The following is a 16,302-nucleotide window of genomic DNA, read 5'->3' on the forward strand; positions in this document are numbered from 1 at the left end:
CATGTAGTATATTGCCTGTGGCAACTCTGAAAAATTTACTTAGAAAGATTTGGAGAAGGTGATGACAGCTCTTCCACAGGTTCTGTAGCCACCACATGTCTTGTCTTTCAGTTTGCTCCTAATATATTCCTGGTTTCAGGTGTATGCCCCAATGTGCTGCCACCACTTACCTTGGACCTCAGCCTACGGGTCCTGTTCCACCTACACAAGTGCTAATGAATGTGGCTTTGATAGGAATCACACTGTCATGGACAAGAACTGGAGCAAAAGATGAAATATATATAGGAAACTCCACATAATTTCCAATTGTCACTTCCACATGCTTCCCTAAAGGAAAAATTTCCATTTGAAATTCATGATAAAGGCTGAATTTTTGGAAGACTGAAGGCATTTCAGCTAAAACGTGTATTTTTTTGTCTGTGGAACAAGATAGCTCAGTGATGTACTCTTATGAGATAGTGCATGACTTCATGAAGCAATGTACTTCTTTACAAACGCTGGCTGCAGTATTTTCTCGATATTGTATTATTGTGTGTCCTGATCAAACTACTGCTAACCAATTGCAATTAAGTGGCGAAAGAAGGACAGAGCTACAGACTCACTTTTCTTTCAATTTCTAGAACGGATGTTGCTAGTTATCTCATGTTTTTAGAACTTATAAACATCCATAATAAACATTAACCAAGCAAAGGGAGGTCTTACAGTATCTTATTCTGAGATTTTATCACATCTACGGTTTAGCAGTTTCTTTTTTTGAAAGACCAGACACAGTCTCCACCAGAATGCAAGCCACAGCCTTGTGTCTGTAAATCAGCGTTTCTCTGCTAGGAAGGTGAGGAAGAATTGGACATCCAAGTGCCAGAAACCAGAGCATAGCATATGACAAAGTGCAGGGAGCAACAACACAAGCCAGTGTGGTAAAGAAGAAAGGAAAGATTATGCTGATCATAAGCAGATGGTCTACACTTGCCTCTTTTATCAGATTCATAAATCTGGGTCCAAAACGCCACGGCTTGTGTCTGTGGCACTGCAGGGAGCTGACAGTCATTTGAGAGGCACGCTGGGAGGCCACTGCTACCATGTAAACAGCATCGTACATCAGAGCTGCTTCAGTCTGCATGAAAAAAAAGAAAGACTTTCTTTAATGTACATCTTTATGCCCAGTTCCTGATTTTCTCTACTGAGAACCATTTCCCTGCACTGCTGTTATGGAAAAGGCCACTACTGGGCTCTCCATGGGAATCTGAGATGCAACAAAATCCATTTTTTTACATCTTATATTAATCTGGCCTGGGGGTGTGTGGGAGGGCTGCCCTCGTGAGGCCCATATTAGCTCTCCATCGCTGCTTTTCTCATGGCACTTGTGGGATTGCTTTCTTCCTCAAGGGGTAGGCAGGCCCTGCTATCGAGGGAAATCAATCCCACCGAGCACCTGGTGGGCATCCCACTTTACAAGTATCTACTATCTCTAAGTGTCTACCACTCTCAAGGATCTTCACTTTTGGCACAGATGCATGAAATGGCCCCACCGAGATTTGACCAGGGCTGTTCCTCTGCCATACCTCCCATGCCATCTTAGAGATTAACTGTCCTTTTGAGGTGCATTTTTTGGTGTTTAAGTTGGACTTACACATCTAACTTCTAATTGTCTAAGATAGGACAGATGAATACAGCCCTTAGATACCTAAATATTACTAAAATTACAGGATGCTTGTTGTGCGTCTGTGTTTCCTGTGAGAATGGGTTTATTGGCTTAAAAGCATGTCCAGCAAACCTCTGACTGAGATCACACATTCTGTCCCCCTTTATCGCTGGGAAGTTTTAGAAAAAACTTGCCTTCACCTGCACTGTGTTTCAGTGCTCTCACGTGTGAGGCGGGAATGGCCATGTTTCACTTAATGTACAGCGATGCTGCAAAAATGATGGGCTTACCTTTTTTATAAAGCTACTGAATAATTAAGTAGGGCCTTAAAAAAGGTACTAACTCTGCAGATGAGAAACTGGACTCATCTGCATGAACTGCAAAGCTAATCCGTTTTTTATTCCTTTCCCATGCAATTCCTTTGGGAAATTAATAGGTTTGATTCTTTGTCTGTTTCATTTACCTAAGTAAATTACAACAGCATCAGTCTTATCAGCACTGGAGTTTTTTGCTGGCAATCAAATGTGATCTGAATTTATCAACTAATCTTAATGTACTGCAGATGAGGAATTGCTCTTGACACTCTAGTCAGGATCTGCCCAAAACAATGCTCCCACAATCAGAGTAAATTGAAAACATTGTAAATGGTGAGGCAGGCAGGAGGAGACAGTAACAGCTGTTCTCAGCGTCAAGTGTCTTAAAAGAGATAGTTGTTCCAAGCAGACCCGGAGGCTAAAGGCCTGATCCAAAATCCTTCAAAATCGATGGAAAGATTCCCATCAATGTCAATGGACTTCAGATCAGTTTTTACATTAGACTGGGGACATGTCCATTCAGGATTGAATTTTACTGGGTCGCTGGAGTCCCAGTCTGCCTGTGTCCCAGGCTTAGAGACTCTGGAGATACTTGATGAAAATCATAGAAGAAGAAAATGCTTCAGTGCACCTCACTTTGCACTCCTGTCTGGGACCACCGATGATTTTACTTGATAACATGGTGCATCCCGCAGTGTTTGCCTGTTGGTGGTGTTGCTGGACTTGGCTGCTTGAATCTCATGCTTTTGTAGCTTGTTACTTATCCACCCTGCCGTGCAGCAACTGGGAGGTTATATTACCTCCTTTAACCTTTTATTTCTCCCCTTACTGCTGTTCTGGTTTAGGGCTTGGGGTTGCATGGAGCAACAAAATGTCCCCTCATTTTCTGATGCAAAGTGCCTTATATTGATATCTGTACTGGTGCATAAGAAAAAAGGGACTAAGAATTAGTCCTGGAATGTAGTTTTTCTGATTTTTGTATTCTATTAAAATTATTGCAGAGAAACCCAAAGATCCCACTAGAACAGCTATGCTTCTGTGTGCAATTTGGGCATAAAGTGAGATGTGAACTCAAAACTGTCTTGGTCATGCCCTGCTGACTTCCCACAAGGTGACATCAGGACCAACAATATAGCATGAACCAGAAGGGAGAACTCCTGCGTTACCAATAGGAGATGTAATCCTGATCTCATTATACTGTGCAGCTTGTCACAGCCCTATTGTCTAATGAAATATAGCAGTATTGCAGCTCTCCATCAAACTGAATCTTGCTATGAATATTTAAACGATCACAGCCAACAAGGAAGATGCTTTCCTTGGTGCTCATGCTGTTTCAGAGCATCAAGGACACTAAGACATTATAGAGGTGCGAAGGAGAGCCTAAGAGTCTAGTAAGAACTTTGGTTTTCCTAGTTTTACAGTAGGGTGAATACAGTTGAATAGCTATGTGTGAATAGCTACCCTTGCAGGTCTTGTGTATTCACATCAAAAGTTTCCAGGGACAGCTTTCTCCCGTGCTTTGCGTATGAGTGAGCACAACGGCACTGCCCAAACAAACAGCATTTATTTTTAAATGCTAGAGATAGCACACATAATGCATTTCTCTTCAGGATGTTAGGATGTTTCAACATTTCCCCTGCAATCATCTGCAATACAGCCTATTTCATATCACTTCGAACTCCACTCAGTACAGAAGGTACATTGTCTCATATCGCAAAAAGATGGTAACCCTTCACCCCGCAAAACTGAAGAGAGTCACGCTATCCATGTAATTGCTCCTATCCTTTCCTTTTCTTCTTGGGAGAGTGATAGGGAGGAAATCCTAATTTCCTGTCTTGATGATACCTTTCACTTATCTTTAAATTATATCTTAAAAGCCAGAGTTACTACAGATGATGGAAATGAAGAGAAAGGGCACTTTTCCAATTTAAAAATGCTATTACTTATCCACATGTACAATATCTTTCCCTGCAGGTTATAAATTGCATACTTGCTATGAAAGTTTTTATTTCCTGTTATGTTCTTCACTCCATGCAGAATATTGTTAGAGAAATGAGGCAGCAGCACATACATTTGACAACAATAAGATGAATGATGTTAGCTGGACGACACCACGACAGACAATTGCCACTCATCTCTAGAGCTGCCCAGGAGTGGTTTGTCACACAGATGAGTACAACATTGGTTCATGGGGAAAATGCATTTCTGTGTAGAAGCAGGTAAAAGGAAGCCTGTTTTGGGGATGCTGTTTCAGCATTTGCATTGGGAAATAATGCCGTAATGGGATCATTTCACATCTGCTAGAACAGCATTGCGAAGCATGCCGTAGATGCCCCTGCGTCATTGTAATTGTTCACTTACTGTCATCATGCCATCGAGGAGGCCAGTCTCTGGTTTCGGTGGCGCCTGCAGACGTTCCATGGACCATTTCTCAATGACGGATGAAACTTGCGGGTTCTCGACATTGAGCAGGCGAAAGCCTGTCATATTTACGCCGCTGTATCTGTAGGGTTCCAGGTCTAATGCAAATAGATCCTAAATCACCGTTAAGAAAGCAAACAAAACCAGATGTAGTATTTTTAAAGCAAAATGTTTGGAAGGTACAGTTAGGCCAAAATCGTATTTGATTTTCAATCCAAAGCTCACATGATATTTGTTTTTTCCCTGTGAATGCTCTGCTTGCCCTCAAAGCCTAGTCATGACCGCTTCAGTTATAAATCTGAATAAACCAAAGCTGTGTGAAACTTATGACAAACTCCGTATCTGCTTTTTGGAACATAAAAATCAGTTCCCCATAACAACAATATTTTGCAACCAACCTGCACAGCAGTATCTAATTTTAATTTATAGCAGTCCTCTAACCATGTTACAGCTCTGACAAACCAACATGAGGAATTAGCTGGCCAATGTCAAGCTTATTTCTCAACTGGGGAAAGGAAAATTCCAAGAGATGTAGAGAGTGATACACTTTTACTTCTTATGAATCCTATTTTTCTCCTGCCTTGCTTCCTTCAGGTGATTCGCTGCCAGGATGTCTAATGGACGTGTCAGGCCAGTGCATAGTAAGTTCATGCGCTTCGGTGCTTGGCGTTTACAGGGCAGGAAAATAATGGGTATTCTAAGTGATATAATTGTGTGGCACACTCCACAGCTGTATTTATCAGGCAGTGGAAAGATAATAACTGTTTCCCAAAGCCTGAAGGCTGTTTTTCAGAACAACTTTTCCTGATCCTGGCAGGCCAGTAAAATGACAAATGTGTTGGTCATGGTTTAATACCACAGTAACCATCAAAATGTCAACATTTACAATACTGCAATGCCAAAGTACCACAAGTACTGCTTACTGCTTGTTCTACTGTGTGCTCTATACTACCTCATGCATATTGTTGTTGGTGGTTACCATTTTATGTTAGACTTTTTATTGTATTGTTTATTGTATAAAACTGTAAGCTCCACAGTCAATCCTAAATTTTCACATTTTTCTTGATGTTAAAATAGCCTCAAAGAGAACTATTTCAAGCCACTACTTCAAGTTCCAAACGGCTAGAGAGTCTTTTCTGACTAATGAATTGACTATTGGATGCAAAACGATTTCTCACTTCCACATAAAATTTTATACGTGGAGAGGAAATAAAGAGTAAACTGATGCACACGATATAAACCAGCACTCTAGAACAGTGCTAGCAATATTAATTCTTTGCTGTCTTTCTAGTCTACAATGCAAATGGAGCTTACACATGGATTGAGTTATATTTATATGTAGCATATAAGTTAAAATATAGGAAAAATGTGCTGAAATAGGTATTTACAGATTTGTACCATAAAAGAAAATGTAGGGGTTTTCTTTTACTATAAAATATCCCAAGTCACTTTGTACATGTGTGATTTTGTGTTTTTATACCTAAATTAAACCTTTTAGCAATGAACCGCACCCCCTGCAACGCTTGACCTCAGCTCCAAAGTAAAGCTGTTCATTCATTATTTTGTTCAACTCTGATCCACCTGTACCAACGGCTCCTCCTTAAACACAATACTGCAATTATTTTCCATTGTATTAAAGTATTAGCCAGCCCCACAGATACTGGAAAACAGCTTCCTTACAAAATTGAGTCCTGGTATTACTAAGGAGTGTTAGTACTCATTCTCCAGGGATTTCCTTGAACAATGGCAACAAAGATCTAGAAAAAGTGGAAATTTTTTAGTTGTATTTCTGCAACAGAGAAAATTCACCCCTAAATCTTTAGTGTTCCTTACCAGTGTTGTAAAAAAGTAGTGGTAGTATTCGGTCATCATTCCCATGGAGAGAATCTGTTGAAAGAGATTGAAAGGTGAATGTACTCTACTCTGGTTGCTTTCAGTGTACTGCATTGTCTTTTGAAAAGCGTGGATTAATCTAGAACAATACATTACAGGTCATGAAAACTTGATTACAATAAAACCTACATTTTTCTTCAGGAGCAAAAAATGTCCTATTGTATTTAAATTGTTTTTTATCACCTCTGCTCAGGAAGGAGATTAAAGATTGCAAAACTTCTAGGACAAGAAAAATTACTAGTGATAACGAGAAGCTGTTTTTTTTTAAGTGAAATTCTTTACTCTGCACTTTAGAAGTGTTAAAAAGGAATTTACTAGCAGATAACAGAATTTGTGGGGAAAAGTGCTTAGGTGCAGATTTTTTTTATTCTGCATTACCACGTGAGAACAAGACACTTGGTGAGTGCTCACTGAAGTAAACAAGAAAAACAAAAAGAAGAAAGCTTCTATAAATGCCTTTTGTTCCACCTGGGGAATGCAGGACTGCAGGAGGTTGTCAAAGCAAGCAGTATGAAAGGATTTCTGGTCTGGATTAATTTTTCAGAGTCAGACCTTTTGAAGGTCTGCAAGATAAGGATGGCATTTAAATGCATACTGACTGGCCACCTCGGGCAGAAGAGGATGAAGTTTTTCTTCCCAGCCCTTATGTAGAAGAAAACTTCTAGAGGGATGTGTTTTTTCCCTCAGCGCCTCTCCAAAAACCGTGGGGAATGCTTACATAAAACACCCCTGATGGTGTCTAACAGGATGCTTTACTGTTTCAGCCCAGCATCACCTACATTTTTTGCAGCGTCCACGCGTGCTATTACCATGATGACAGCATTTTGTGAAGAGGAGGAGGAATTATGAGCTAGGAAACTACCGAATAATTCATTATCATGACAGTAATATAGACAAAGGTTAAATGTTACTCAGTCTTGATCAGAGTAACGTAAGCATCTGCTATTAATAGTATTTTAGGACACTTTTAGCAGTGCCTGAACAGCTGCTTGAAAAACAGGGGAAAATAGTGTGATTTGGCTTGCCAAAATTCTCTTTCATAGCAAAAGCCTCCAAAAATAATAGAATCATAGAATAGTTTGGGTTGGAAGGAACGTTTAAAGGTCATCTAGTCACCCCCCCTGAAATGAGTAGGGACATCATCTACTAGATCAGGTTGCTCAGGGCCCCATCCAGCCTGACCTTGAGTGTTTCCAGGGTTGGGCCATCTACCACCTCTCTGGGCAACCTATTCCAGTGTTTCACCACCCTCAGTGTAAAAAATTTCTTCTAGTCTAAATCTACTCTCTTTAAGTTTAAAACCATTATGCCTTGTCCAATTGCAACATGCCCTGCTAAGACGTTTATAACCATCTTTCTTATAAGTCTCCTTTAAGTACTGGAAGGCCGCAATAAGGTCTCCCCGGAGTCTTCTCTTCTCCAGGCTGAACAACCCCAATTCTCTCAGCCTGTCCTCATAGGAGAGGTGTTCCTTCCCTCTGATCATCTTCATAGGCCTTCTCTGGACCCGCTTCAACAGGTCCGCGTCTTCTTTGTGTTGAGGGCTACAGGGCTGGACGCAGTACTCCAGGTGGGGTCTCACCAGAGCAGAGGGGCAGAATCACATCCCTCAACTTGCTGGCCATGCTTCATTTGATGCAGCCCAGGATACAGTTGGCTTTCTGGGCTGCAAGTGCATATTGTCACCGCATGTCCAGCTTTTCATCCACCAGTACCCCCAAGTCCTTCTCGGCAGGGGTGCTCTCAATCCCTTCATCTCCCAGCCTGTATTGATACCAGAGGTTAACCTGACCCAAGTGTAGGTGTGTCAGGTGTGTCAACCGCACCACTCAGCTTGGTGTCCATAAATTCACTAAGGGTGCACTCGATTCCACTGTCTATATCATTGATGAAGATATTGAACAGTACTGGTCCCAATACGGATCCCTGAGGGACACCACTTGTCACCAATCTCCATATGGACATTAAGCCACTGACCGCTACCCTATGGATGAGACCATCCAACGAATTCCTCATTGATTGAACAGTCCACCCATCAAATCCATATCTCTCCAATTTAGAGAGAAGGATGTTGTGGGGGACTGTGTCAAAGGCCTTACAGAAGTCCACGTAGATGACATCTGTAGCTCTTCCCTTGTCCACTGATGTAGTCACTCCATCATAGAAAGCCACTAGTTTGGTCAGGCAGGACTTGCCCTTGGTGAAGCCATGCTGGCTGTCTCAAATCACCTCTCTGTCCTCCATGTGCCTTAGCATAGCTTTTAGGAGGATCTGTTCTGTGATCTTCCCACGCACAGAGGTGAAGCTGACAGGTCGGTAGTTCCGAGAGTCCTCTTTTCTGACCTTTTTAAAAATGGGTGCAATGTTTCCCTTTTTCCAGTCACCAGGGATTTCACCTGAATGCCATGATTTTTCAAATATCATGGAGAGTGGCTTGGCAACTACATCAGCCAATTCCCTCAGGACTCTGGGATGCATCTCATCGGGTCCCACAGAATTCTGTATGTTCGGGTTCCTCAGGTGGTCACAAACCTGATCTTCTCTTACAGTGGGAGGGACTCTGCTCCCCCAGTCCTTGCCTAGCTGTCCATCCACTTGAGAGGTGTGAGAAGAGAGCTTTCCAGTGAAGACTGAGGCAAAAATATTGTTGAGTACCTCAGCCTTCTCCTCGTCCCTTGTTAGCAGTTTGCCAGTCTTGTTCATTGAGCAGGGTACGCTTTCTCTGACCTTCTTTTTCTGGATGACATACTTGTAGAAGCCTTTCTTATTATTCTTTGCATCCCTTGCCAAATTCAGCTCCATCTGCACCTTGGCCTTCCTGACCCCATCCCTACACAACTGGGCAGCATCCCTGTACTCTTCCCAGGATACCTGTCCCTGGTTCCACTGCCTGTGCATCTCCTGCTTGCCCTTTAGTTTAACCAGCAGGTTCTGACTCAGCCATGACAGTCTCCTGCCTTCCTTTCCTGATCTCTTCCGCCTGGGGATCAAGAGCTCTTGCACTCTATGGAAAGCATCTGTAAAGATCTGCCAGCTATGTTCTGCTCCCTTGTCCCTGAGGGCAGTTTCCCAGGGGGCCCTATTGACTAACCCCTTGAACAGCTGGAAGTTTGCTTTCCTAAAATTCAGGGTCCTGACTTTACTCTTCCCCTGACCCATTTGCTCAGGACTGCGAACTCCACCAGTGCATGATGACTGCAGCCCAGGCTACCTCCAATCTTGAAGTCACAGATGAGCTCTCTTGTGCTGGTGACCATCAGGTCCAGTATCACGTCCCCTCTGGAAGGGCTATCTATTACCTGTCTTAAGCAGTTATCCTCAATGCACTCCAGGAGAATCCTGGATTGCCTACAGCTTGCAATGCTACTTTTTCCAGCAGATGTTGTGGTGGTTAAAGTCCCCCGGTAGGACGGGAGCCTGTGAGTGCCGTGCCTCCTGTAGCCGGAGTAAGAAGGCTTAGTCAATAGGCTCCCCTTGATTGGGCAGCCTATAGTGGACACCAACCACAAGATTCCCTTTGTTGCCTCAGTCTCTAATTCTTACCCGTAAACTTTCAACCTGCTCATGGCTCTTCTTCAGAGACAGCTCTTCACACTCCTTCCTCACCTATCCCTTCTGAACAGCCTGTAGCCATCAATAGCCACGCTCCAGCCATGGGATTTGTCCCACCACGTTTCAGTAATGGCAGCTAGGTTGTAGCTTTCGAGCAGCATGGTGGCTTCCAGCTCCTCCTTCCAATCGTTTGTGTGATTGTGTATGGCAATTCCTCACATCATAAAAAAAGGAAAGAATCTGAACTTTCTAAGCTGTAGTAGATAATAAAACCAGCTCAGTGTTAATCACAAATAACCAATCCCTTTCCAGCACTGAAAATCAAGCCAGAAGGCAAGTATTTTATTGAAATGCTCCACTGAATTTACATGTCAGAATTGCCTTTTTTATTTCTTATTTTATTAATCCTCTTCTATTCCATTTCTTAGAGTTATTTTATTACCTGTAGAAATAAGCAATCTAGAAATCCTGGACACTGATGTTCCTTCCCTATTTATGCACAGAAAATGATGTATGGTAGCATCAATAGAAACTTTTGCATTCTGTGTTTCCCAGCTGACCTGGCTGGAATCAGTTCTGCTCCCTGGAGAGGTTCCATTTCTGTGTCTAAGGTCCCTGCTATGGGAAGGAGGTGCCAGTCAGGATTTTTATGATGCAGGACTCTTTTGAGCTGAAACTGTGTTAAAATAACCCAATTACTTCATATGGGGCACAACCCAGCCTCTAGGTTATACAAATGCGGTTTGATCCCAGGTAACCTCTGTATGCCTAAATTTATTTGGTCCCCTACACGAAGTTCACAGTTGGTCCATGGTGATAATTAGTATGGACACAAGTTCATACTAATAAATGTAAATAGGAGGATACAAATACCCAGATTTAAATTATTGGTTCATTATGGTTTTAATTCTAGCTTGAGATAGAAGAGCTGACATCAAGCCGTTGCACTTCTGTTATCAGAAGATATAAACTGCAATCTGCCTATGTAGAAACAGTAAGACAATGGAGAACCAGGACAATGCTAAGCCATATAATGCCTTAAAATACAACTTTACATTAACTAGACAGATACCTTAAGTAGAAAGATTATAAAGTGTGTAGCCTGGATGTTCGGGAAGCATTACCTAGTGTAATTACCTAGCTGCTGCAGCTACACTGCTACTTGGGTATCCAGCTAGTTAATCCAAAGTAGCTCTGTTATTGCTTTCCTCACAAATCCAAGGGCAGTAGCCTGAGAGGAGTGTTTGCCTCCTGAACACATTTTTGATTAAAACTTTTTATGAGAATATTGATTCCCAAGTAATGTTTTATAAACAGAGCTGGCAGGACACACACATACCTGTGAATAACAATGATTTCAAAAGTCGTGCTGCAGGATTGTCTTTGAAAGCAAAACAGAACCAAAACCCCTGAAGACCAAAGGCAGTTGCATGTAAAAAGAGAGGTTCAGCCAGCGATGTTATCTGCCATAACCAAGATGCAGGTTCACCATGGCAATTGCTGGAAGGGTGCCATGGGTTTGCGAAGGACCCTGAACCAGAGGGGTCCATGAGAGACTCTCACTGAAATTCTTCCAGAGAAAGTATTTCAGCAGCCCAGGAAAGCTTCATCAACATGTCGCTTTTGTATTTTCTCTATTAATGGTGATTAAATTAAGATATGAAGTTACAGACAGCTGAAAGAGAGCTTGTAATGTCACGCACGCATTACTAATGCCCTTGTCTGGTTAACAAGTAAGAGCTGATGCTGGATCTGTCCCAGGCTGGGCACTGATCTGCCACTGAGCTCTGCCCTCTCACTTAGCATTGGTCACAAGACCAACCTTAACTGGTTGTCCTCCCCTTTAACAATCATTAAGGTAATTAGTTAGCAGTTATATAGCACTTAGGCTTTGCTGTGATGTTAGATCTGTAGATTGACCTAAATAGGGTGCTTTTTATTCACGGATCTTAAAAACTTTGTAATCATAACTTGTTTATGTTTTAGGGTAACGTGGTCGCTAAGTAAAATTCCCAGTGAAGGAAGATTTGATGATGGTACCAAATACCCACTCAGGAGGCTGGCATTAGGAAAACAGGAGGTGAAGACAAGTTAAAGCAAAAGCAAGAGGAATGCTGAAGACCCCAACGCATTAATGACTTCCAAGATTTAATGACTCGTGTGTGTTCTCAGCAGCAAGGGCTCATGTTTTTTGCAGTACAATAAATACAGGAACTGCAGCTTCTAGGAACTCCCAGGAGAGAGACAATAATAAAAGCATGGCAGGTGCAAAGACTCCTTTCAGGTTGGGAAACCTCTGAAGTGCGTTGCAAAGCAGCTGCACTGGCTCTTCCCACGGAGCAAGTGTCCCCCCAGCTAGAGAAAATGAGCAGTGCAGCCCAGAAGAGAGAAGGGAAAGCAACAAGATTGGCTTATGTGTATATAGCTGCCCATAAGAAACTAGAATGAGATTTCGTTACACATCCCTATTTAAATAACTTTGCATGTAATTATTTAAATGATCATGCATCTGATTTAAATGTCCTATTTAAATAATAACAGCTTTTACTTACTGTGGAACTTAGATGAATGTAAACTAGTGAAATCAGGCTAAAATATTCTGCATTCTCCTGGCAGATCTCCTACCCTTCCTGGCCTGTATAAAATCTATTCTTCAGCCAAACTGATACGGGTTGATTATGGATTATCCTGGCAACTAAGAAAAGAGACTTCCATCTCCGATTATCCATTTCAGATCAGATGTTTGGGCCTTGACTTTTGCAGACCTGTACTTTTAGCTGTGGGTCATGAACTGCAATGTGAATCTCAACAAGTATCAGGTGTCAAAATATGTATGGCAAGTGAATAGAGACTGGATAAAAATATTCTTTTATGTCTGTAAATCTCTTTGGGCACCCTGTTCCTGGCTTGCATCATATCCCAGCTTCAACCTACATTTGTAAAAATTCACCACCTCATTTAGAGCTAGTGTCAGTCTTCCCTCAAGGTGGGCTAAAACCAGAGTGATGGTAAAGCATATTAGCAGGAACTGCATCAAATACTTTGCTTGCTTTCACTTTGCATTTTCCTCACTCATGCTATTTTTTAATTTCATGACCATTAAATGCATGCATTTCATTATCCAACTAATTAGCATCACCACTGTTTTCTAAGATCAGCAAGATACACCATAATGAATAATAGCCCCTCTGCCTCCTTGCTTCTCAAGTGTTTGATATAAAAGGTTTATATTGTGTTTACAGTGCTTCCCTGGACTCTTTGTAGACACCTTTACTTGGACATGACTTAACTTACTGGAAATCTGCATCCCACTCAGTCACAGCAGTGGTCCAGCTGGAGTGGTGTAGGTTTCCTCCAACATGGACATGAGCCATATAAAGAAACAAAGGTATATTCTGTAAATATTTCACTAGTATTGGAGTCCAGCTAGAAACAAGGGCCACAGCAATAGGGCAGGATGAATGTGCTGGCCCAGGGCCCCAGTCAGCTGTGGTTGGCTCCTTCTGCTTCCTAAAGAGACCGCAGGGAGCTAGGGTAGCAGCATTACCTTTCAAACTCCAGCATGGACATTATCTCACAGCACCAAGACTGAAAGCACTCTTTTAGTTTGAAAGTCTGCTTGCATTTGCACCACCCAGTGAATCTTCCAAGGAATGAAAGAACAACTGCACGAGCAAGGCTATGTAACTAGTTTAGCTTTCATCTAGACAACACAGCTAAGAAGAACAGAGAAGCAGAGTTCTCAGCATAGTGCAGCTATGATGTTACACAGCCAGGAGCCCAAAAGACTGTATTCTGACCAGTAGCCTGTGCTGCTGTGTCTTCCAAGCTCAGAATAAAGTTTTTGAGGCAATGCCCACACTTCTGTGGTGACCTACAGTCAGATTTGGGAACTGAAGTGCGCTGCCAAATTTCATGGTGAATTACCCCTGCCACACCATTGCTGTGCCCATGGTCTTCCTGATGTCTTAACCTGTGGCTCTCACCATGTGATGCCATTCAGCAGGAACCAGGTGGCCAGAACAGGACATTTCCCTGGCAAAACCCCTTTATGAAATGAATAAGAGGGAGGAGAACCAGTGAGCCAAGTATCTATTTGCTTCTCACCCTGGGGCTTGGGTGATCTGGGAGGATTTGCCACTGGTATTTCTCCAGTGGCAGCTAGAACAAAGCTAATCCTGCCTTTTCTTCGCAGAGAGTGGGCTTCAGCCTACCTGTCAAGTTACTAGAAGGAGTGAAGTTTTATATTCTCACATTTATTGTTGTACCTGGAATGTATACTATGATGACAGTTTTCATACTTTTGTAGGAACTGAAGTAATCATTTTGCTCTTTGTGTGTCACATAGTGAAGGTGAACATAGAAGTCTTTATAAACTGCTTTATGGGTGTCCTAAACCTGATTAAATATACAGTACATCTCATAAAATTTATTTTGAAAGTGTGAGGAAGGAGCAGACAATTTAAGGCTAGCAGCAACATCATCTATGAGACAGGAGTTTGCCTAGCAGTGAAATCTATGTCAACTATTTGTGTGTTAGAAAAATAAATTGAAGGTTAACCATAACAAATAAACCTCTTGAACTAAGTTCCTCATACAAAAAGGCTAAATACAGTATGTGCAGGATATATTGGAAGATTGGTGTATAAAACAGATGGCAATTTGCAATAGCTAGATTTAACGGACTTGTGGAATTGCTTACCTAGTCTAGATAGAGCACCAAATCTCTGTCCACAAAGTATTTCGGTGAATGTTGTAACCGCCAGGTTTTTCCCTGAGAAAGTGTTTCCAGCTTCCTCGTGTAAGGGACTCAGTCCTGCTGGTTTTTGTCAAGTTTGGAGGGTGCCTTATCTTCTCACACTCTTTCAAAGAAGTCTATTTTTAGGCTTGGAAAGGAAAGAGATGCAAGGCACCTTCGGAGGACAGAGCAGGACAGGCACTGCTGAAGTCAAACAGGGAGGTTCCTACAGAGCTTAAGCAGGTCCTAAGCAGAACTTTGGAGATCACAATTTTACCCTAAGAAGCCACAACTGCACTTAGCTCCTGCTTCTGGCATTTAATTCTTTACCAGATCGCTCTCCTTGTCAGATGATTTGTCCAGTCTTCATGAGTTTTAAAGCTCCAGCAGCCAAGATTTTCAAGTAGGCTATGGGAGTGTCAGACCAGCTGCAACTTTTTCCATCAGCTCTGCTGGTGCAGTAAGTCTCGTTTGAAAAACCTGCTGCCTTAAAACCTCCTGGTTCAAGTAATTTCAGAATATCCCAATTCCTGTGGAACAGGTCACTTTGGGCAGCAGAGCTGCCGGTTTGGGTGGTTACCTGGTACAGTCAAGAGGGATGGAAAACTCCTTCAGCTTCCATGCACCAGCTGCATGAAGTTACCAACCCTCATGAGGCAATATGGAGAGACAATTCAAAGTGATGATTGGAAAAGGCAGCAATTAATGATCACAATTTCCTCTTGCTCCTTCCAGCTCTGGGTGATGGGAGGGCCAGGCCTCATTAAGGCAATTGGGGACTGTGAACACCTTGCTCTCTGCAGTATTTCAGAGAAAAGGGGAAATGGGTGAGTTTAGGGAATAGGTTGTTCAGCTATGTGCAGGCTTTGTATTTTGTTTAAATTAGGTTATTGATTCGCCGGTTCTTGTTGTGCACAAGGAAGAAGCATGGCTCAATGGTATTTTAGTTGAAGCTATAAATAAGCTACAGATAGTCTCATTTAAGAGCAGAAATATGTCTTTTGTGCTGTTTTGTAAACAATAGGTTGAAGGAGGCAAGTGAAGAAGTCACCTGCCCTAGTCCCACAGCCCTGTAACATGGCTGGGTCAAGTAGCTCCACACTCCCCAAACCAGCTCTGTATGCTGACTCTTTTGGGACCTAACTTCAGATGTGCTAATCCTTTTGCTCACAGAGAGAGCTTTTAGGCATCACTTGCCTTCCCTTCCTGGGAAACAAATTGTGCCACAGCCGGTGCCCCCGGAGCATGGGTAGTAGCAGCTCCCGCTTGTAGTGCCATTGCTGCCACCACCGACCCTGGCAACACGGGCGCCGCTGGAAGAAGAGCAGCAGCTTTTCTGCCCTGCCTGTTCCTTCAGCTCAGAGACAGGCTGGTAGCTGTCAGCAGGAACGTGGCTGGAGCAGGTGAGAGGTGGCCTCTTGCCCCTTTCCCAGAGGCTTGGAGGAGGTAAGGGATGCTGCCCAACTTGTCTGGGGATTGTCCAAAGGAGATGGAGCACATCCTGGTGCAGAAGGGTCACCCTTGGCCTTGGAAGGGGAGAAATGCAAACCCTTGTGTAAAGCTTTTGGGGGGGAACCTGTGCAGGCTCAAAGGAGTGAGGAGGATACAGGAACTGAGCATAAGCAATGGTGGGTATGTGCCTGTGTGACCGTGCTGCAGTTTTAATCTGTAAAATACTCTCCACCACCCAACCCTCTACAAATCTCCACTTTCTTTATTCATCTTCTCCTGCATGAGCTACT

At 42.7% G+C, this 16,302-nt stretch overlaps 1 protein-coding gene across 2 annotated transcripts in view; it reads right to left on the reverse strand.

The window, feature by feature from the left end:
* Positions 1 to 16,302, reverse strand: part of GRIK1 (glutamate ionotropic receptor kainate type subunit 1) — a gene marked incomplete at both ends in the record, with an annotated part of 174,528 nt that overhangs the window by 50,860 nt on the left and 107,366 nt on the right. For both annotated transcript variants that reach the window (XM_082486716.1, XM_082486715.1), the window contains 3 exons: positions 971 to 1,114; positions 4,318 to 4,491; positions 6,211 to 6,264. In XM_082486716.1, coding sequence (XP_082342842.1) covers positions 971 to 1,114; positions 4,318 to 4,491; positions 6,211 to 6,264 — 372 coding nt within the window. The remainder of the gene's footprint in view (positions 1 to 970; positions 1,115 to 4,317; positions 4,492 to 6,210; positions 6,265 to 16,302) is intronic.

Source organism: Vanellus vanellus (genome assembly GCF_965231255.1).
Source record: "Vanellus vanellus genome assembly, chromosome: 1".
NCBI lineage: Eukaryota > Metazoa > Chordata > Aves > Charadriiformes > Charadriidae > Vanellus > Vanellus vanellus.